This window comes from Catharus ustulatus, chromosome 16, assembly GCF_009819885.2.
Source record: "Catharus ustulatus isolate bCatUst1 chromosome 16, bCatUst1.pri.v2, whole genome shotgun sequence".
Classification (NCBI taxonomy): Eukaryota; Metazoa; Chordata; class Aves; order Passeriformes; family Turdidae; genus Catharus; species Catharus ustulatus.
The window spans coordinates 4,383,597-4,405,747 of NC_046236.1; the positions used below are offsets into that span (position 1 = coordinate 4,383,597).

At 37.2% G+C, this 22,151-nt stretch overlaps 1 protein-coding gene across 30 annotated transcripts in view; it reads left to right on the plus strand.

Moving 5' to 3' along the window:
* Positions 1–22,151, plus strand: part of RBFOX1 (RNA binding fox-1 homolog 1) — a 1,131,477-nt gene that overhangs the window by 1,035,402 nt on the left and 73,924 nt on the right. For all 30 annotated transcript variants that reach the window (XM_033073813.1, XM_033073810.1, XM_033073809.1 and 27 more), the window contains 5 exons: positions 2,610–2,753; positions 5,197–5,250; positions 10,328–10,420; positions 12,158–12,218; positions 17,764–17,817. In XM_033073813.1, the coding sequence (XP_032929704.1) occupies positions 2,610–2,753; positions 5,197–5,250; positions 10,328–10,420; positions 12,158–12,218; positions 17,764–17,817 (406 nt within the window). The remainder of the gene's footprint in view (positions 1–2,609; positions 2,754–5,196; positions 5,251–10,327; positions 10,421–12,157; positions 12,219–17,763; positions 17,818–22,151) is intronic.

Sequence of the window (22,151 nt, forward strand, 5' to 3'; positions counted from 1 at the left end):
CCAGCTCTCCCAGGCACACCCTTGGATTTCTGGGTGATAATGTGCTTTGTAAAGAGCCTGTTACATTGCCAAGGCTTTTGATATGTTCTAAATGGTTTAGCCCTGGTAATTCTGCCCCAGGGATCTTGAGGGTCATGGACAGTTAGGAATTGTTGATGACAGTGGCTTGCTAAAATTTCTGGTTTTCAGTCCTCACTGCCCAGACTCTGAGACATTCTGTGCTGAGTGTAAATTTGAGGCTTCTTAGAATAAAACATATTTTGAAAAATGGTAAAACCAACCAAAGGCCCAAAAAATAGCAGTACCTGGATTTATCCTCTTCACCCATTATTTGTAACTCCATTTTAAGACCACCTTCAGAAACCTCACTGGATTTTGTTGACCAAATCTGTTCAGCTGCTTGGTAGGGCAGTTGCTGCCAGTATTTTGGGATGTTCGTGGTGCACAGTTCAGCCCTTCTATTCCTCATTTCTATGCATAAAATGAGCAGAGATTAGTCTTTTCGATTTGCATTTATACAGGACACTGATTATATAATTTCTTCCTGGGGCACCCTCTGTTCCTGAAGCTTAACAGCACCTTCAGAATTATTCAGTTCTCTTCAGATTAATCTAATTGACCTCAAATTCTTCTGGAGTGTTGTATTTCAAGAGTTTCCAGTCTGTCATTCCCCACCTGCTCTCACATACCAAATTTCTTTCGTATTTCTCACCTTTTATGCCCAAAGGTAGAAAATAATCCCTGTGGTGTCTCTGGGTGAAACTGTTACCTCAAAATCTAAATTTTTGAGTTGATTTTAGATAACAATGGATTAGCATGGAACATTTTTTGTCTCTTGACAGCTATGTACAATAGCTTCTATTTAAAGCACTAAATATTCATAAAGATAAATTATTTACTTTGTGGGCCTGTGAGTTCAGGGAGTAGCAGATAGAGATGTGATGGCACTGACTCAGTTTTATGTTTACACTTGATCTGATCCAATTATTTGTTTGGATCACTTGTAAATCTTTCTTCAGTGCACACAAAAGTTTGTGAGAGTCTCATGGTATGCTGTGAAATATCAGAGTTGCTACTGATGGATGATGCTGCAGAAATGAAGACCTTTATAAATAAAGTGTTCTTAGCACAAAGTGTAGGCAATACAGATGTTAGTACTTCTAATTTGAGAACATTTGTATTCTCTAGGGAGGATATTGTTGAATTTCACTTGCTAGAATTCAATTTATATGTAGTTATTGCTGATGTAAATGATGTGTTCTGTTTGAGTTCTTTTGCTTCCTCTTCAGCAGGCTTGTTGGTACTAAAACTGTGTGGTAAGGTTTATTTTATTTAACCATTTTTTATGTTGCTTAAACTGTTGTTTCCTAAAAGAAATTTCATACTAGCAGGAAATAGGTAATTTCTTCTTTTTGATCTTTAAATGAAAAAAGTCAGAAGGACAAACTGAATGTCACATTAGCACACAAGAAAAAGATGAATACTTAGAAAAACAATGGGGTTAGAAGGAAAACGCAGAGCAAAGAGAGTGATAGCTGCCAGATCATCCTTGTAGTTTTTCATTCAACTATTTTCTTTCCCCTTCTATTCTTCCAAACCCCTCTGCCCATGCAAACAAGTGTGACTGTGCTGTTTTAACATAGCATGCAGACCCTGTGTGCTGTACAAGCAGTAATTAATTAGGCACTGTAGGATATAATTAAAGAACAGAGAGCAGTAGTTTTTATAACATACTGATATACCAGCATTGGTTAATTTTACCTTTTGGATGAGAGGGGCATTTTATGTTTTTTCCTCATCTCCCTGGGGTTTTATAATTTGTTTGTTAAATCATAACACGTGGCAACGTCTTTCAATTTTAAACCGGAATTTTAAAACCAGAGAACAGTGTCCCTGTAAGAAGTACCGTGGCATAACCTCATTTTGGCAAGGAAGAAAATCTGCAAAACTTTGTTTCTGAGTCTCACACTTCTGTCAGGCAACCTTCAGCACTGATTAAACTTCTGTTCCCTCTCACAACTCAAGGCCTTTTCTGTAATGGCCACCATTTATCTGGACAGAATGAGCCTCCAGTGCCCATCAGCACTGCTCAGAACCAGCAACGAGCAGGAGATGTGTTACCTGCCTGCTCTGGAGTCCCAGTGGCCTCTGAATGAAAGCACTAATCTGATTTGGAAGTGTCTGGCTTGCTCTGTGAGCAGGCAGCATTTGGACTGCAGATTCCTTTCCTTACCTTGGCAAACACAGAAGAGGTCACAGGAGTTTCTACAATCATGTAGGCAGATATATTCGTTCATTATTTAAGAATGGCTGAGCAAATCTACAAATAATAACCTACTTATTCTCAGTTTATTCCAAATACATATTATCACTGAAAATGTATGCTCTTGAGACAGAAATGGATTTGATTTTCATCTATTTAAACTTCTGGTATTCCTCACTACTTTGGAGCACATTTAACTGTTTTTTTAGTTTGGTTTCTTTTATGGTTTGTTTTTGTTTGTTGGTTTGTTGGTTTTTTGGGGTTTTTTGAGAATTTAAGCCCACCCCCTTGTATTAAACATGTCAGAAATACTTACAGTGTGTTTTATTTTGCTTTACCCTTTTAGCAGACAGATGATGCAGCACAGACCGATGGCCAGCAACAGACACAATCTTCTGAAAACACAGAAAACAAATCACAGCCCAAACGGCTCCACGTCTCAAATATACCATTCAGATTCCGGGATCCAGATCTTAGACAAATGTTTGGTGTAAGTGCTCATCGTTTATTGCTGCTTTTCGTACCTTTACACTGCCATAGGTATGTTGTATTATTGGCAGCTGTGAGGGCCGTATCTCTGATTGAAGCTGTTTAACCATTTTTAGGGAAGATTCCCCTTTAATCAATGTATAATCAAACATCTGATTTGCCAGTCACAACCAGGAAAAGAAATGGTACAGATTCTGCTGGATGTGATGCTTTGTACTGCATTCACAGAAAGTTATCTGTTGTGGTTTAAATGCATAGATATTGCTGCTGTACACATCTAGATTTATCACCTGCATTTACTGATTTTGGAGAGGGTGATGTTAAACAGTGCCTGACCTCCTGAGTAAGGGGCCCAAAAAGAAGGCACAGGCTGAATTTCAGCATAAAGCTCAGACACAAGAATCCTCACCCATCTCCACAGGCTTTGTAGATCTGTAGGCTTTAAAGGTTTTTGTTAGTATTTTTCTGTAAGTCTCAATTTGTGCTTCCCCCCAGGACACAGGTGTCTTCAAGCACATCCCCTGTGTTTCACACAGACCCTGGACATGCCATCAGCAATAGGATTATAAACAGGAGAGCTTAGACTGGGTTTCTACTCCCTGAGCCAAGAACTCTCAGCTTTAGCTTGAAATGCTACTAAACCTAATCTAGAAATTGTACTTGAACATCTATTAGAACCCAAGTGAGCACTCTGAAGGATTCATGTGACTCTCACTGTCTTTGTTTGCCTCACTAAACCCAAATTCTCTCCTGTATTACAGTTGGTTATTCAGTGGCTCTATACTTCTTTCCATCTTTCATGTTCAGCTCAGATTTTTAAGTTCTTCTAATGTGTTTGTATGTGAGTCAAAATATGGTGTTTCTCAGTATTTATTCCTCTGATGGAAACAGTCCCTGGAAAAAGAATCCTGGTGTAGTACTGAGAAATGAGTGCCTGTTCTGCTGGATCTGACTTGGTACAAGTCACCTCCCCTGAACACAGCTCCCAGCTCATCAGCAGAATAGCAGAAGGCATGATAATTAATCCTCCAGGGAAAAAATATGCTAATTTATTTAACTAAACAAACCACTTAAAATAGGTTTTATTTGAAAAAAAATTAAATGAAAGTATTTTTGTAGGTATTGTAGTAATTTATAAATGAATAAACACATTTCCTTTCAATGTTTCTAAGTCATAGGTCTCAAAAGAATGACACTGGAGAATGGCTGGAGTTTCCAGCTGACATCCAGAATGACTTGGTAACAGAAAACATTTAGCTTCTGAAATAGAAAAATGAAATATTTCCCATGAAATATGGCAGGTCTGCATCATGCCCACATTATACACACAGCGGATGATCTTTTTACATGGACATGAACATGACAGAGGAGAATTGTTTAAATATCAAGTCCATGTCTGCATTAAGGCTGAAGTTGCAGTTAAAACATTAATTAAAGGGTGAATGCAAGAGCAAGAAATAAGCCAAAGTATACCAAATGATGGTTGATTTTTCATGGCCAAGTTGAAAGTCTTTAATAAGCTAGAGAAGGAATACTGTCCTTTCTGGCCTGCAATTGTTTATTGTATATTAAAAGAACTGGAGTACAGGCTCATTTCTGCAGGTCCTGGGACTCTTGTTGGATTATTCTCCATTTGCCTGCCTCTAATTTCTACCTGTTTGTTTAGGATATTGGGTCTCTTACCAATGCCAGCCCTGATCCATACTGCATGTTAATGACACATGAAATAAGAGGAATGACCCCCTGATTCATTACATTGGCACCTCACAATGTGTCCTGACAGAAAGTGTTCTGACATTTATTCCCTTCCTCAGCCAGGTCCAACAGGGCCTTTCCTCTGGGACTAGCAGCTGGGTTCAGCTTTTGTGTGTGCAGAGAATGTCTAGGGAATTGAGGGCTATTGAAGGTCATTAGGAATAAAAGCCACTTCTGATATTATAATAAAATACAAAGCAGAGAAAAAAATCCCCTCAAAGTGAGTGTCCATTCTAGTTTTTCAAATTATGCCCCAGTAAGACAAAACTTCTTAGGGAATAATGTTTACCTATTTCAGCAAGGCTGGGAAGAAATCCTCAGTCCAACAAAAGTCCCACCTGGTTCAATCCCATTCCTGTAATGCAGAAATAACCAAACTCCTTCACTTGTTATGGGCAGAAATTTGGGACTTTTACTTCACTGTGCTCACAGTTCAACTCTCTTTCCTCTGTCAGGGGCTTCACTGAGCTTCAGATTCCTCTGTAGAGTGATTGTAATGAGCATAATGATGCCCACAATTTAGAAATAATATTGCCCTTTTTTGTGTTTAAAAATAATTGGTTTTATATTGTTTAATATTTTTAAAGCATTACACCATTTCCTGAAACAAACATTGGTACTGTATAAGATAGAAGGGTTAAAGTTATTAATGAACTTATTTTCATGTAACTTTTTCTGTTTCTTTGCAGCAATTTGGTAAAATCTTAGATGTTGAAATTATTTTTAATGAGCGAGGCTCAAAGGTAAGCAGTTTAATTCACCTGTGGAATTTTTTGTTTTGTTTAAAATGTATGAGTAAAAGGAAACAACTGCACTGCTGTGACAAAATAATGTCTGAAATTTTAGGTTAGTGGAAATACCTCCTGAGCTGTCAGTCAGTTTTCTAAGCAGTATGAAAATCATTGGACTCATATCTTTCAAAGGGGGTAATTTTAACTACTCCTAACTGTCATCTGTTATATGGGAATGTTGATTTTCACTGTCCTTATTCTTCAAAGGTAATTATTTCATTTATTTTATAAGATGAGTCCATAGTTAAAGAGGTTTTTAGGCAGGTTTGTATTAGTACAGGTATTTTTTCCTTTATTGAAATGAAAGATGCTAATGATACCTAGTAACTCTCCTCTTTAGTAATTAGCTGAGAAAATACGTAATTGTTGCAGATTAAGTGCAGATGTTTTCCTCTTTAAATAAAGCCTTAGTACACCAACCCTTTGAATACAATCTATTTTAGCATTTATTTTATTAAAAGAGTTCTTATTGTATTGCAAGCATTTAATATTTTTTTTGCAAAATTATTTTGCCTTAAATTCATACTCGAATTTATTCAGTATTTAAGAAATAAAGCAAGATAGAATGGCCAGGGCTGCATCAGGATCAGCTAGGGCAAAGCTGTAGCCCAGTGTGTTCACCTGTGATATCAGCTGCATTGTAGGGGTTTATGTCTGTCATATGCATATCTTTTTTCCTTTTCTTGCCATGTCAGACACACTAAAAAATTTATTCACTAATGTTTCAATCTTCCTGTAACTCATATATCATTTATTATTAGCAATGGAATGTTATCCCTGTTCTAGACATACTGTAACCTTTCATATTTTAAGACTCACATACATCAAAAATCTATGTTAGATATATTTTTGTTCTGTTAATATTTGTTTTCTAAAGTTAAAACCTTATTTTTTTTTTCACCTAAATGGAACAGCTGAGATTTGGTTTATTATTCAGACATTAATTAATCCCCTTGCCTGCCAGCCCAAACTCAGTTGGAACATTCATCACTTTTTCAGTAAACAACTAAAATTGATGGAATTTGGTGGCTTAGAATCTCCTACTCTGGCCAAAATTTATTATTGTTAAATTATAGTTGTTCAATAATATTTGCAAAAGACCTAGATTGTCCAGAGCTGCTGCTGCTGCATAATCCCATCACTTCCCAGAGCCATCCCCCACTGCCCCTTTGCTGGTTGTGCTGATGGGGTGGAGCTGAGCACCTGGGGGAGGAGTTTAAACTTTTGTTTAGCCCCTAAATCTTACCTGGGTGCATATTTTAACCACCACACCTGCACTGGGCTGCACCAGTGTAAGGTTTTGTTAAAGTTTTGGGGGATGGCATAAGGAGGTGTTCCCAAATTGAGCTTTTTTTTTGACGTTGGGCTTTGCAGCGTGAAAACATCCCAGTGCCTAGTGCTAAAGGCAAGAACCTAGAAGGTATTTCAGAAGGAAAAGGTTTTCCTGGCTGGGTTTGTAACATGCCTGCCTCATTGCACACTGCTCAGGTCAGACTGTTGTTAATAAATGCTCCTGCACATCAGGGCTGCAGCCCAGCTGTCTCCAGGGAGCTGCTGGAGATGCTCGAGGCAGTGCTGGGGTGCACCCCACAGCTCAGGGCTGCTCCTCCCCTTGCTCAGAGTTATTTCAGGAATAGCTACAGAATATTTTGATTCTCTCAATCAAATGGAAAGTTAAGGAAGAAGAAATATAGGACATCTTTTTTCTGTTCTTTCTTTTTTTTTTCTTTTTTTTTTTTTCTTTTTCCTTTTTTTTTAATCTGATCATTTCGTGTCCATTCTGTAGGAATTAAGATGCACCAGATTAAAGTCCCATTCCTGGCAGTGCTTATCTATGTTTTCATAAAATCCCACTGAAACTGAAAGGACTACTAAGTGGTTTCAGACTGAGTACAGGTAACAAAGTTTGCAGGATCAGAATTCAAATTTGTTTCTAGCTGCAGTTTGGCATAAGAATTGCTAGAATATGTTTTTGTTTCTGTTTCTTTTTCTTTCTTTTTATTCTAATAGTTTATGTTTTAAACGATTGCTGCAAAAACAACAAAAGTAATCTCATTCTCATGCCATACTAGTTAAGAAAAATGGAATTGCATATTCAAAAAAACTTTAACATTAGAACACCAGCATAAATTATAAAATCATTTTTCAGAAGAGAGTTCTTCCATAAAAGAAAACCCTTAAACAATGAAAGATTCATAGTACAAATTTCTGCTTGTTTGAGTGTATAATAATAATGAAGAAAGCTTTGATAAAATATACAGCAACACTGATAACTTTTGAATTTTTGACATTTTTTATCAGTTATAAATCAACGCTCTAGACATCTCTATATGTACATTCAGAAATCTGTTTGTGTGTATGTATTAATGTGTATCTAGTGTATATTACATTAGCACCTATTTCTTCAAATAAGGAGAACTCCAACATGCCTCCCAAATTAAATCAGAAGCTTCTCGCATACTAACTTGGCTATTATTAAATCACTTAACAGATTTTAAAAATAAAAGGCAGATATTTGCATTACCAGTTAATAGAATGCAGCTGTTAACTCAGCTGCATATTAAATTGATGTTAAAGTGTTTGTGTAGGTATTTGAATGTGTGATGGGCGAATCTGTGTTTTGTTCTTGAGATTCTCTGTCAGCCAGGTAAAGTTAAAGATTTGCATAAATAGTAAGAGCTTAAGTAGTGTTGATTATAAGTACAACATAAGAAATTAAAATTACAATGAGTATTGTTTTCAGAATCTTTGAAGTCCCTGTCTTATCTTGGTTTGTGGCTCCACTTTGTATGTTTTTCTGATTTTTTAGTATAATTAGGTTTTTATCTTTCTCTTTAGCTGTTTGAACAAAAGTTAACTGGTAGTGCTGTGAGCTAAGGAGAGTTACAGAAAATTTTGACTCAACTCCCACAAAATGTTTACAATTCCAAGAAGGGACAATTGCTCAGGCAAGAGAATAGGGAAAAACCAAACAGAATTGGGGGAAATTCTTCTATTGAATGGAGTTACTCTGCTTAGATCCATGGACCCAGTGATGTTTTCTGCTGTGAAATTTTCTTAATGGCATCCTAAATTAGGAGCTTTACAAGATGGGAAGAAGCATTCGTAGAAGAAATAAAAGTGTAAAGTTAAGGATGGGTATAAGAAAATCCTGTCCGGGGATCTAAACCGTGGAGATTAGTGCTGAGGAGAGGGATTTACTTTCTCTCACCACACCTGGTGCTTTGGGAAAAAGAGAGTTACATCCTCAGTGTTTTGTGGCCTTGTGCTAAAGTTGTGGAGGGTGGTGTGGAGAAAATGTGTGGAATGAGGTGTTCTGAGAATGGCTGGAGCTGCAGCTGTGACAGGGCACGTCAGAGCTCAGGCTCCAGGCTGGATTTATCGGGGAACAAAAGGGAGCTGTGCTTGAGCTGCCTTGGAGAGCACGAAACAGAGACTGACCACTGCTGTACACAAATGTCACTTTTTGCATTATCAATGGGAATAAATAACTGAGCTCTTTGAGTAGGTGAAATAGCCCAAATAACCCAGGGAGTTGTCCTGGGAGTTGCTTTACTTTTTGGTTGATGGTTGACTAATTAGTTCTGTAGTCCATACCCATTCTTTTTCTCACTGCTTGATGTTAGTTTTATCTTAGTTTGGTATTTGGTTTCCCCTTTGTGTAAATGAATGTAGAAATGTTTTCCCTTTCTTTTTGTTACTATCCCTCCCTTTTTTTAAAAAAAAAACCCAGTCACTTTGTGTAATAGGTAGCACTGCAGAGAGGAAGTGGGTGAACCCTGGCAAAATTCAGCAAAGGGAGATGAGAAGCTGTGGTGAGTGGCTGGTTTCTCAGGAGCAAAACAGAGTTCAGGCTAAAATAGAAATTTAAAAACCCATTTTTAGTGGCACTTAAACTATGTGAGCACTACCTGTGTGCAAAGCACCATGTGCAACTTGGAAATGGTTCTGGATGCGAAAGCTCAGAGCTGTTAGAGGAGCCTTTGGATAAATTTGGGAGGCATGCAAAGGCATTGCAGTGCTAATGCAAGAATTACTTCAAAGGGTTGGTGTATTTTTCTAAAATGTTTTTCACTGTCAGATTTTTCCAAAATATTTGCCATTTTAAACAGTGTTTAATTTAATTTAGGGCATAAAAGATATTTTAGTAGGATTTGAAATGTTTGTTTTAGTGTAGTATTATAAAGGAGGGCGTTTGTCAGAAGCAGAATTTCAGATTTGTCCCACTAATGTGGGATTCTGGAGTTTTACCAGTTGCATGTTCTATATGTGGAAAATAATATGCAGAACAAGTAAATTAAGCAGTTCAACTTATTCAAACGTTTGCATTTTTCTTCTTTTATCAGAGTTTCTTTTCCTATTCACATCATGTGATTTTCTTTGATCTGTTAATACAAGAAAGTTTATACTTTGTTCTGAAAGTACTTTTGTTTTGTTGGTGGTTTTCTTTTTTTTTCTTTTTCCTTTTATAAAAAAATAAGTAAAGGCTGTATAGTTTGACGAAAGTTTAAGTTACCCTAGTGTTGCATGGGAACAGTGTTTCTTATGATCACAGCATGACTAAGTAGGCAATGTTTAGAGTATATTGACATTCAGTGTTGAATTTTGTGCACATGTTTTTTATTTTGTTGATATATTTGCATGTCATTAAGATGTGGTTCATTTTCTTTTCTCATTAGTTCATTTTTTTTTTTATGTGAAGACACTGTAATTTATTTTTATTTAATTTTCTTATTGTTAGATTTATTTTCCTCTGTAGTGACATGTAGAAAGGTATTTTTGGTATCATTCTTTGACTTTCTCAGAGGGTATTATCTAACTGATGACAGGAAAAAAAATTTGTTCACATTTGTTGCTTATTTATTGCACATCTCAATACAATTATAATTTTTCTAATTTGCATGTTACAGAAATGAAGCGAGGACAAGAAAATATTAAATTAAAGAGAGAGAACATAAGCAAACAAGTGGTCATTGACTGAAATAATAATGTGCATGTTGTTTTCCCCCCTTCTCCCTCCTGCATGCAGGGATTTGGTTTCGTAACTTTCGAAAATAGTGCTGATGCGGACAGGGCGAGGGAGAAATTACACGGCACCGTGGTAGAGGGCCGTAAAATCGAGGTGCATGTTCAAAATATTTTCCTTTTCATCTTTTTTATAAATGTCTGCTTCACTCTCATTTGTTGTTTCAGATGCATCATTGGTGTCTTCTGTGTGCTCCCTTTTCCCCTTCCCATTGTTTATATATATATTTATATATAAAGAGAGAGAATCTGGCCTTACTTGGGTTTTTTATTATTATTTCTTTTGTAATTATTATTATTATTATCATTATTGCTGAATGGTGGATGACAGATTTGAAAAAAAGAAAGCTTTAATATTTTGAAGTTATTATTTTGGATGTTTTGTAAATCAATGGGTGCAGTAGATTCCAAAAACCAGCAAAGAAAAAAAACAATTCGAAAAATTGAAAACAACAAAAAAAAAGTGTGACAGACAAAACAAAAACAAACAAAAAGTTGGTTTTTTATTTTCTTTTTTTTTGTTTTGTTTTCTTTTTTTTCTTTATTTTTGTTTTTTATTTTTCTTTTCTTTTTGCTGCAGGGTTGATGTGGGATCCACAGTGGTTTTCAAAAAATTCAGACTGGTAGAGAAGCATCCAAAAGATGCTCAAGAAACAAAGCCAGACTAGAGACCAAGCAATTTTCACACTTAATTTTAATGAAGCCATGAGGCTCTTTGGTGGGATGGCCTGAACCATCCCCACCTCCAAAAACCTCCACCCAGGTTTGCCACACCACTGGATCCCCTTCAACACTGCCTCAGTCGTATTTGTTAGAAATAAAAAAAAAAAAAAAAAAGAAAAAAAAAAGAAAAAGAATTACCAATTGAAAATGCTGTCGTCTTTTGAGTAAGATGTTGCATATTTTGCCTTTTCATTTTCCCCCCTCGACGGTAGCGCTTAGGGCCCTCACCAAACTCTCAGTAACCATGGTAACTGTATACATACCCATGCTGGCGATGGTGCTGAATGGTAAGTGGAGAAGTCCATCTGCCGTTTCACGTATTTAGCGCTGATATACCACGTGGATTTTTTTGACTTGTTGTATTAAGTTTTCTTGATGCTACATTTTTTTCTATATATTGGTACGCCTGTAATTGAGTGTACGTTTTAAGCAAGCCTGGGAGGCACTGATTGGATTGAGGATATGACTTCGTGCACATCTTACTCAGATTGTTAACTCCATATTGTGTTAAATAATGCACCCTCTTTTTATCCTTTTGTTAGCTGTGATTTTAAAGCTTGAATGATTTTGTTAATTCTTGCAATGAAAAAGGCTCTTGTTCCAAGTGTTGAATGCTAGATGTTGCTTTTCCAATGGTACTTCTCTTCTAAAGGGTTATGTTGCACACTGCTAAAATTCGTTTGTCCCTTTTTTGACATTTTCTTTGTTTCCTTGTACCTTGTCTCTTTCCTTTCTACTCCACTGCATGTTCCTTCATATAATCTTTTTTTTTTTTTTTTTCTGTTTTGAGTATTTATTGTATCAGTGTTATCATGGAATACAAGCATGCTCTTAAGTCTTAAATTATGCAGTACCTTTTAATTTGCTTTTAATGTCTTTTTATTAAAGTTTAAATGATATGATGTTGCTTTATTGAAATGATTTGTAAGTTAAAATGGTTATGAAAGTAAATGTAATTATAAATAGTATGATTTTGTTATGCACCTGTTGCCTTCTATAAATTAAATTGCATTTTATTTTCACATGACTAATAGCAGTAATAATGCATGCGTTTAATAGTGACACGGGCCCTCCCCGTAACCCTTTCTAATGCCCTGTTCTATGTGCTTAGGTAAATAATGCCACAGCACGTGTAATGACAAATAAAAAGACCGTCAACCCTTACACGAACGGTAAGTGCATGAGCCCCCTCTCTGGGTGACTGTCCCTGCATGCCAGAGCCCAGCCCTGCTCCTGGGGGTGCCACCCTGCATGCCTGCATTCCTGGGGCTCACATTCCCAAAGCATGGCGGTTGGGCGTGAACTCTGCCTCTGCAGAGCTTGGCTGATTCACAGCCAGGGGGGCAGAGCACGAATCCTTGACTGCAGTGCCAGTGCTTGGTGGGTTTTGTGAGGCCCTGATGGCAGAGCGGTGCTCTCTGTTCTGTGCAGTGTTCGTGTCGTGGTGTGTGAACTGATGGGAGGATTCAGCTTGCCTTGGGGGATGGAGAGAGTGAGAGCCGCGAGAATGTCTTGCCTGTAGAACCTTTTAGTACCAGGACACACACCTGGTTAAAGATCATTTTCCATGTCTTCCTTCCACAATTTGTTAGAAGAATGGCAAGCTGGTATCAGGTGCTACTCTGGCTTTTTGCTTTTCCTGTGGAGAAATTAGAATTTCAAGCTGTCTAAAAATAAAATTGATTCTAATGCTGACCTAAGTTGGTGTAATGTTGTACATTAATGATAGAAAAACAATCCATAGTTTTTTTGAGAGTTTGGAAACATCTTTTAAATGTTTACTTTGAGAGTATTTGATTACATGCCTTTACTGGTTCAGAAAATTCAAATTCAAACAAGTTCCTAACTCAGCCATATCAAAGAGTAGCTCATGAACTGAAGTTAATTGCAATTAAGCTTTCAGTTTTGCTAGACTGTGTAGCTGTTGGTATTTGCTTTTCAACTTGATTCTGTTTTTCCCATCCAGCAGAAAGCAGATGAAATATGCACATAAAGGTTTCTTGAGATAGACTGGACATTTTCCATTTTGAAATATAATGGATCACATTTTCATTTTTTTTTAATCTGAGGTCTCATTAGAGAGGTTTTACTAAAATCCAGGGCACATAGTGGCTTTATTTTTTTAATGAAAGGCTCATCATTTTCTCATAACACAGTAAATATAAAACACAAGGATGGTTTTCATGTGACGTGATAATTGAACTAGTTAAAGTGATCTGGAGAAGAAGGGGCTGCAATTCCTCCTGCTTTCTTAGAAACTGTTTTCTTCCTCATTTTGTATGTAAATGTGAAGCTTGGAAAATTATGCAAATGGAAAAATGTCCTTGTTTTTTACTGTTTTTAAAGCATCTCAGTGAATCTAGAAAGAGACATGAGGCCTGACTGGATCACATAGAGATTTTGTTGCAATGCAGAGCTAAATTAACCATGTGCATATGAGACTCTGAACTCTGCCTGCTATATTGTAATGATAAAAGTAGTTTTTCTATAAATGATGGTGCATATTTTTTATTCATATTATCCTAAGGCTACAAAACTGTTCAAGAGGAGGAAATAACATGTTACATATCAGCACAGCCAGTGCTGGAGGAGGGCAGTGCTGGCAATGAGAGGTGGGAGATTTTTAGCCATGTGGTTTTAGAGGACATTCATATTTATGCCCTGCACTGCTGAATTACTTAGGCCATACATTCTCGTTTATTAATATCCAAGACCAGGATGAGCAAAATCTGCTCTAAAGTGTTTCCCACTTGAAGTGGTTTTTTTGTCTTTTTCCATCCTTTTCCATCCGATCTGGATTTCACCAAAAGTATGAAGTACCTGTTCAGTGCATAAATAATTAGCATTTATTTATTGTGAACCCAGACATCCAAGGTGCTGCATGCAGAATATTCTTTTGCACACCTTTTGCCAGCTATCCACCAAGCAAACCTGATTTCAGTTATAGCTTTTGATTATTTTAATCTTTTCTACATCTTTTTATTTTTTTTCTTTTTAATGTCTGAAGTCCCCTAAAGTAAACACACAAGGACAGTCACGTCCCTCTTGCATAATCAACAAAAGCAACAAGGAGTGAAGTGCAGACGTGTAAGGGGCTTCATTTAGTTTCATCAGTGCTTATGCTATCAGTCATCCTGGCATGGTATGAGTCTAGTTCTTTATCATTTTGTCAGGAATTAACCACTGCTGAGCTGATTATTTATTGAAGATTATTGTTTTCTAAAGTAAAGGTCTCATGTTTTAAATAAACTGTAAGGCCAGTTTTTTCCACCAGTATGTTAAAGTTTGCAAAACTCTTCGGATGCAGGTAGCCAGAAACATTTTGTTTGCACATGCCTTTTTGTTTGCTTCAGAACCACTTACTTTTTAATGCCTCTCTTTATCTTTCAAAGTGTGTGTTGTGACTGGCATGTTGTTGGCAGGTATTCAAAAGGTAGTTGGGGCACATGTTGTATTTTATCAAAACGTCAGGAGCTGCTATTTATTTTAATTTAAAATCAAGATACACTCTATTCTGTTTTGTTCCTGAATACAGCTGGTTGTTTGATAACAGGGCTCATGTTGTTAATAGGATTGCCAAAGTCAGTAGATTTCAAGGTACAAAAACTTGATTTAAAAAAAAAAAAATATATATATATATACACAGCTTTGTTCAAATAAGTGATGTGCTTCTGTGTCCTAAATGGCCTTTGAAATAAGTATGCTTTCCAGTGACTTTTGACTCCCCAAATGAGCAGTTGCTGGGAGAGCTTTTTTTGTGGATTTGTTATCAGTCAGGATAATTTTGATGGCTCACCTCATGCTTTGGAGATACAACTGCTTTCTCTTTGCAAAGAAATTCAGTGTCATGAGCGCTACATGTTGGCAAAAATATCTGAGACATTTTTAGATGTTCCAAACTATCCTGTTCACAGCTGTACTTTCATCTGATGCCCATACTGCAATTCAGGATGCTCATCCAAGGGTTGTAGGTACAGAGAATTATGGACAAGTACATTCAGAGAACTGCAGCAATAAAGGAGAAACATGAAACAGAGATCTGTAAAAGGATAAATATATTTTAAAGTTTATACTAGTGGTGCTTTGGATTTGAGCCTTGTGTTGCTCTAAATTTAGATTCAAAGTCACATCTAGTGCCTATTAGCACAGTTAAATCCTCTCCCACTCCCTGACCCCCCGGGTAACAAACAGGAGGGAAGGAAATGGAGTCACAGGGTTCTTTGCTACCCAAGCCTTTCTCTGGCCACGGTGGCCTCTCTGGTCTGTGAAGCAAAACCAATCCTCTCTGTGCTGCTGTGCCCCATTTTCTCCCACAGCTTGTCACCCCAGGATCGTTTCCTTCCCTTCAGCACTGGACATGGGCTTTTCTGGATGGTTGGGGAGCTGGGTCAGGCAGAAGGTTTTCTCTTTCCTTGGCTGGTTTTTAAGTTTCAAGCTTTTACAGTTTCGACTCAAGAAGGAGATTAATATTGTGACAGTAAGAAAAATGCACAAAATTACACCCACAGCCGAGAATTTGCCTCCTCCAGCTGCTGCAGAAGGGTTACTTGGCAGCTGCTCACTCAGATACATCAACTCCCATCACACTTGATTAACCCACACAGCTATGGGCCAGCACATTGTTGGCTGACAAGATAAAGTTAAGTTTAATTACTGTTATTTTCACGATGAATGAAGTATTTCCTCCATAGGCTTCAAAAAGTTAGATGAGACAGCCGTCACTGGGAGAGTGGTAAGGAGCTGAAATATGAGACTGCCTTTCAGCTGTGAAGAACAATCTGTGTCTTCCAAGATTATTTTTTTCTTTCTCTCAGACAAACTGTGGCACTGTTAGTGTAACTTAGAAGCTGAGAGATGTCTGTCAGCTGCTTTGACAGCAGTAGCTGACAGATCTTAAATTTTGTCCAATCTTTCATTTTGGGTGGTGTTGATTAGTGGTCTTCTGAGGAAGTATTGAATTTGAAATATTGGATATTCCCTTACATATATAAAGTTAGATTTTTACCCAAAGTCTCAAAATTTGAGTGATTTTTTATCACACAAAATTTGGCTAAGAGATATGTTAAACTCTGATGTTCCCACATATAATCCTGCGGAATGTAAAATTGAAGGATCAGGTAAAACTCTTGTGGTATTTTCAGGAGGAAAAACCTTTTAGCCCTTCTTGGCTGGGCGTTTTCCTTCCCTGTCTTGGGTACATAGAGCAGCTGCATCACTTCTACAGAGAAGGTGTTGTGCAAAGCTGCTCACCCTGAACTCACTCGAGTTGCCTTTCAAAACCACCCCTGCCCTCTCTTACTGAACAGTTAATTACTGGGAAATAGTTACTGTGCATGAGGTAGAGGTAGCTTGAAAGAGTGGGAATTAGTTTGCTTGTTACTGAGATTTTGCACTGCACTTTTTCAGTCTTATAATGCCTTGATGTTTTCCACTGTGCTTTTGCATTACATGATATGGCCAAAGCAGAAATAAACCTAGTGTGCATTTAAATTCTAATCATGGCTTTTGTGATTTTGAAAAGCCTTGTTGTCAGTGTCTGAATTGTATTTTGATTCCAGAAGCAGTTATAAATTCTATTTTAAGTACCATAGCTCTGGAGTTTACAATGTGCTTTTGCTCAGGGTTTTCTTCTTTATTCTCATTTACAAAAAGTGCTTCCCACTCCTCTGATTTGAGTCTGCTTTAGGAAACCCCCTAATATTTCAATTCCAACGGTTCAAAATAATTGTTCACTTAAGGAAAAAGAGATTGTGGGTGGGGGGATGTTCTGTGGGGTTTGCAGTTACCTGGGAGTGGATCTATCTGTGGCTGAGCAAACCTCAGTAATTAGCACTGCACACAGCTGAGAACACTAATGAGTTTGCAGCACTTTGTGTAGCTCTTCTCTTGCTCCTTCCCCTGCAGTCCCTCCAGCCTGGTTACCTTTAACATCCCCCATGGTTTGCACATACCCTGTGTCTGCAGCCAGCCTGGGGACTCCAGCCTTGCCTGGGAATGCTGCATCAGGTGTAGGCAATAATTTGGAGTTTGGCCAGAACACAGGTACAGGAGATCTGTGAGTTCTGTGCTGTGGTTCTATGGCAGTGTTGGGAGGACAGTGATTATTTTAGAGCAAGGCAGTGGCTGATTTGTGCCCCTTGAGACCTGCCATTCGACTGGATGCTGTGGAGCATCTCCTTCCTGTCACAACAGACATTTCCATGCTGTGGCTGTGCTTTCATTTTGCCAGGGTAGAATTGAAACACTCTGATTATTTGGTTGCCCTGTAACCCTTTCTAGCAAAGGCTTATCAGAAATGTTTGTGTCCAGAGAATGAATGAGCTGTCCTGGCTCCTCTCCTCGTAACCAGAGAGCCAAAACAAGGGCTAAGAACTCACCTGTACTAGAGGCCATGGGGATACCTCAACTAGTGCTGACTTCATTCCAGAGCTTAAGGGAGTATATCCATGTGCTTTTCAGCCAGGGGAATTCCCCATGCCATTTACTGCACTGCCACATGTCTGGAGAATGCCTTGTTTCATGGCTTATTTCCATACCTCAGACTCTGATATTAAAGATCAGTGATCAAAGATGCCTATGAAACTTAAATTACAACGACTTTTGTTGAAGTAATTTTGTCTGTATTTTCTATACAATAGTAGTTATAGTAATAATAATAATAATAGTTGTTATTATCACTAATTGCAGTATTAACTTTTATGTTTTTGTTTGCTGCAGGCTGGAAATTAAATCCAGTTGTTGGTGCAGTTTATAGTCCAGAGTTCTATGCAGGTAAGGATTGCTCTATGATTGTCCCCCTGGCCATATTTCATTTTAGTGTTCTTTAAAACATACAAAAGTGCAGAATCTGTGTTTGGTATGAGGTTTGCTTTCTTTGTGTGATTCACATTATTTACAAGTCATTTATACATTTGTGATTCAAGATTTTACCTTACCTGGGTGTAATAAACTTTATATAGAAGATATATGAATGCCTTTTTACTGGAAAATAGATAGTATAACATGAAATGTACTGCAATATCCTAGTCTTACATGAGATTTTATTTCATATTTTAGTGCAGTCACTTTCTTCCATTCTTTAGCAAGAAAAACAGCCAAAAAATGGTATCTATTTTTATATATATGTAGTACATATATGAATGTATGTACATACATAGGTATAGAGTATATGCAATCGTAAGTTTTTCCTGAGCATTTTTATTGACATTTTATAGTTAGTTTTTCAGTTTGATGTTTTTGTATTTTAAATCTATTTTTCCACTTGACTGAGACCAGATTCTGATTCTGGTTGCATCTTGGAGTTAAAGATTCAGTTTCTGTTTTCCAGAATTAAGTTGTGGCTAATAGCATTTTCTAAATATGCTTTAGGAACAGAATTGAAAATAAACCTGTTTTTAGTCTGAAGCCCAGTTAATTCCAGAGGAGTTTGAACACTGCCCACAAATAGCCATCAGGAAAGCATTTTTCTTAGATGGGTGGTTAAGCATGGGAAGAGGCTGTCTGCAGAAGCTGGGGAATCTCCACTCATGGAGATACTTGAGTCTCCAGTTGACAAAGCTAAAAACCTTTGGTTAATTTGAGGGATTCACCAGATGAAAATTGTTGAAAAGGACACCATTACAAACACATATTTTTGGTTAAAAAACATCTTCTGTTGAGACAGATAAAAATCTTCCAATTAGAGTAAAATTGGCACAGTGTAATAAAAGTACTAACTTGGCATTCATGGAATTGCAGTACTTGGTGCAGGCAGAATTTATTTCCTTGCTGATGTATGTCTATGTTGAAAACAGGAATTTAACATTGATCTCGTTTGAGTAGTTAGTGAACCAACCCTGAACCTGCATAAATTAGAAAGTTAGAGTTATTAGTCATTTTATATAAATGACTTTGTGTTAATGACAAATATAATAATATTCCCATAGTACAGTAATCAATTTTCTAATACGTATGCAGAATTAACAATCTGACTTATAATTGTCTCATGAAGTAGGGCATGAAGAGTTCACATAGTTTGTAAATTAAAATCAATATTTTCAATCCCTCCTGAAGGTAATTTTCCTAATTTACTGAACTTTTCCCTAACATTTATTTTGTCTTTTAATTATAAAATGGCAGGTTATTGATTTTTTTGTATAACCTCCTAAAGTCCCAAGTGCATTTTTATTGCCAACACTAGGGAGGTGTTTGCCCTTCTTAATGAGAATCTTTAATTACCATTAGAAGAGTATTAATTTAATTTTATGAATTATGACACGAACTCCACCACACCTTTGCAGAAAGTTCGATCAAGATACTTCATTTATTTCAGGTTTCTTTTTTTTCTGTCTATACATGCAGACAGGTTTATGTTTGGGTTTTGTTGCATTTTTTCAATGCATTTCAAGTGCATTTTACTTATATTGAGTAAAATACGGTATCTCTCACAATTAAATATATCAACTTTCTTTTAAACAATTTAGTTAAAATTGTACAGATCTCCTAAAGTCATTAGGAAATGAAACAGTAAAACAACATTGCAGTTCTTGCACGTCAGAATAGAACACTGTGACTTACCTTTACTTTTGGGTTCACTCCACCACCTTCTTTAGAGAAGAAGCAATTGAATTTTTGAAGGTTATAAAATTAGAGATGTGATTTTTAAGACAGTCAGGAGTTCTACCTGTTTAGTTTACTTATTGTCTCCAGCACTGTCATGATAAAACTGTATCAACTTTTTCACAGTCAGTGCGAGAAGTTCCTTTAGCTCCTAACAAATGATGAAAAATTTGGCCACTTCTGAAATAAAGATGATACATTTACAGAGAAAGTGTTGATTTAAAGTACCTTTAATCTTCATAAATAAGTGAAAAACAGAAGGTTATACAAAGCTGTCAGGATGGCACTGATGAATGGCAAATTCCCCCGTTTCTCAATTGCCGGCGGCGCCGCAGCCGCGAGGCTTCCCCGTATTGTACATCAAATCTGCCAACTCATTTCTGTGATTAAATATTCCATCAGTGCAGGCTAGAAGGCGGTAAAGCTTAACAAGATTCATAAGATGCACCACTTGAATACACATAACTCACTTCCTTGGATGGAGAGCACCCCGCATGCACAGGAAAATTAGAATTGAGTTAAATTACTCCGTAAGACAAGATCAATAGAGAAAGGAGAAGATCCCCTAATGCAATGCAAATCTAAGATATAGTTATGTCCTGACAACTTGAAGCAGACAATTAAAGTCAAATAGGGAGGAACGCAATGTAAATCAACCCTAAAACCTTGAAGATAATGGTAAACAGTTGGACCAGTGACATGATTGTTATAGCTCGGGGTTTTTTGGAGGGTACACTCCTGTGAAGGAAAGCCTTTATTGGGAAAACTTGTGACAGCTGAAAATGGAGACTCCGAGATGCACAACAGACACTGTGGGGGTAAAGTGTTACTTGGGGACTGCAAAATACTGTATATTTACAAAACACTATGGATTTTTCTTCCTGGGTAGCCCTTCTAAGGCTGTTTTTGTGCCTGTGAAATGTTCATGCTGCAGTAAATTGCACTGTTCTGGTAACGTGGCTCTTTAGCCGTGGTGGCATTGGTGTGGAGTTCCAGGGACACACTTGGGAGACAGGAGACTCCTGCTGCACTTCCAGGGCAGGCAAGGCTCCCTTGATGGCCACCAATTCCTGCCCTTCCCACCCTTCTGCTGGGAAGTCCTAAAACGATACCTTAGAGAAAACTAACAGAATTGTTTTCTTTTTCATGTATCATTCCAGCTTTTATCAGAATTGCACTTTTCCATATACAGTAAGGGATAGGAATTTTTGAAAAAGATTACTTATCTCCACGGTCTCCCTCTAACAAATAAAAGCATACTATTTAAGGGGGTTTTTTCTTATGAGAAAGGAATACTTAATGAAGTTGGGATATCCATTTCTTTATTAAAGTTTTAGGCAGGTCCTAATAAGGAAATTTGTAAGGAGCACTCTGTGATTTGTCTCACAAAGTCATCATGGAAACTAGGATAAGTTTTTCATCTATTTGTATTTCTGTCCAGTTTTAAATACATTCCATAGTTTTCCTGTGTCTGAGCTAGAGTCTGTTCTTTCCCCCATACACTCATTTATGGCTGGGAAATACAGATTTGTAGCTGGGTTTCTTTACTAGGTATGCTCTGGTACTTTCTTTGTTTCTGCAGTTTGTTATAATATCATTTTCACCTGCTTATTTTTATATAGTGTATATTTTATCTGTAATACCAAGCCTTTCTTTCTGCCTCAGGCAGTCTGAAAACCAAGTTCCATGTTGCTCCTTTCAGTTAGAGCAGGTATTTTTGTTTTTCTCTTTTGGATTTTGGAACAATGAATTTTTGAGCAATCTCTTGCACTCTCCTTATTGAAATATAGGATATTGTTGCACCTATGTTACTACAACAGATCAGTCCTGTACAGCAGGTACCTGAGACACAGTAAGACCATTTTAAAAGATTTTTTTTTATTCCTGGCAGAAAACAGTTTTGTTGGAGAGGCTCAGTGGGGCAAAAGGTGTTACAGAAATTACCTGAAAATCTAGTGAATTCTCTTTCAAAGAACAGTGGAAATCACAGTAACTCACATGAGAAAATGTTCTTGTCTGGTCATAACCAACAAACAGTATTTCAGAAATTTCAGAATTTAAGTTGACAGTGGAGAAAGAAAGGACTGAAGATTAGAAGTGAAGAACCATTAGAGCAAGTCACTGAGCACAGCTCAGTAGAAAGCAGAAGATTCCATCCTCCTTTTATTTAAGGCACTATTATTTTTCCTGAGTTAATTATTTTTAGGAGTTTCAGGAGATCGTTTCAAATCATCCCACATAGCTGAGTATTTGTATTCACATCATAAATAGCTTTAACCCAGTGAAGACCAATGTGAGCACCCAGTTTCTTGGGCAGTTATTCCATGATCACTGGCAAAATTTTCCCCATCCTCGAAATGAAAGAGAGGAGGAGAGTCTGTGCATTTTAAACTATTTTATAAGCCCTCAGAAGACAGAGAAGTTTTAGATTCCCAGGGCTTTTTGGCATTTGAAAGCCAACAGTATCCACCAGCAATCAGATTTTGTAACAAATTTCCTTTCAAAAT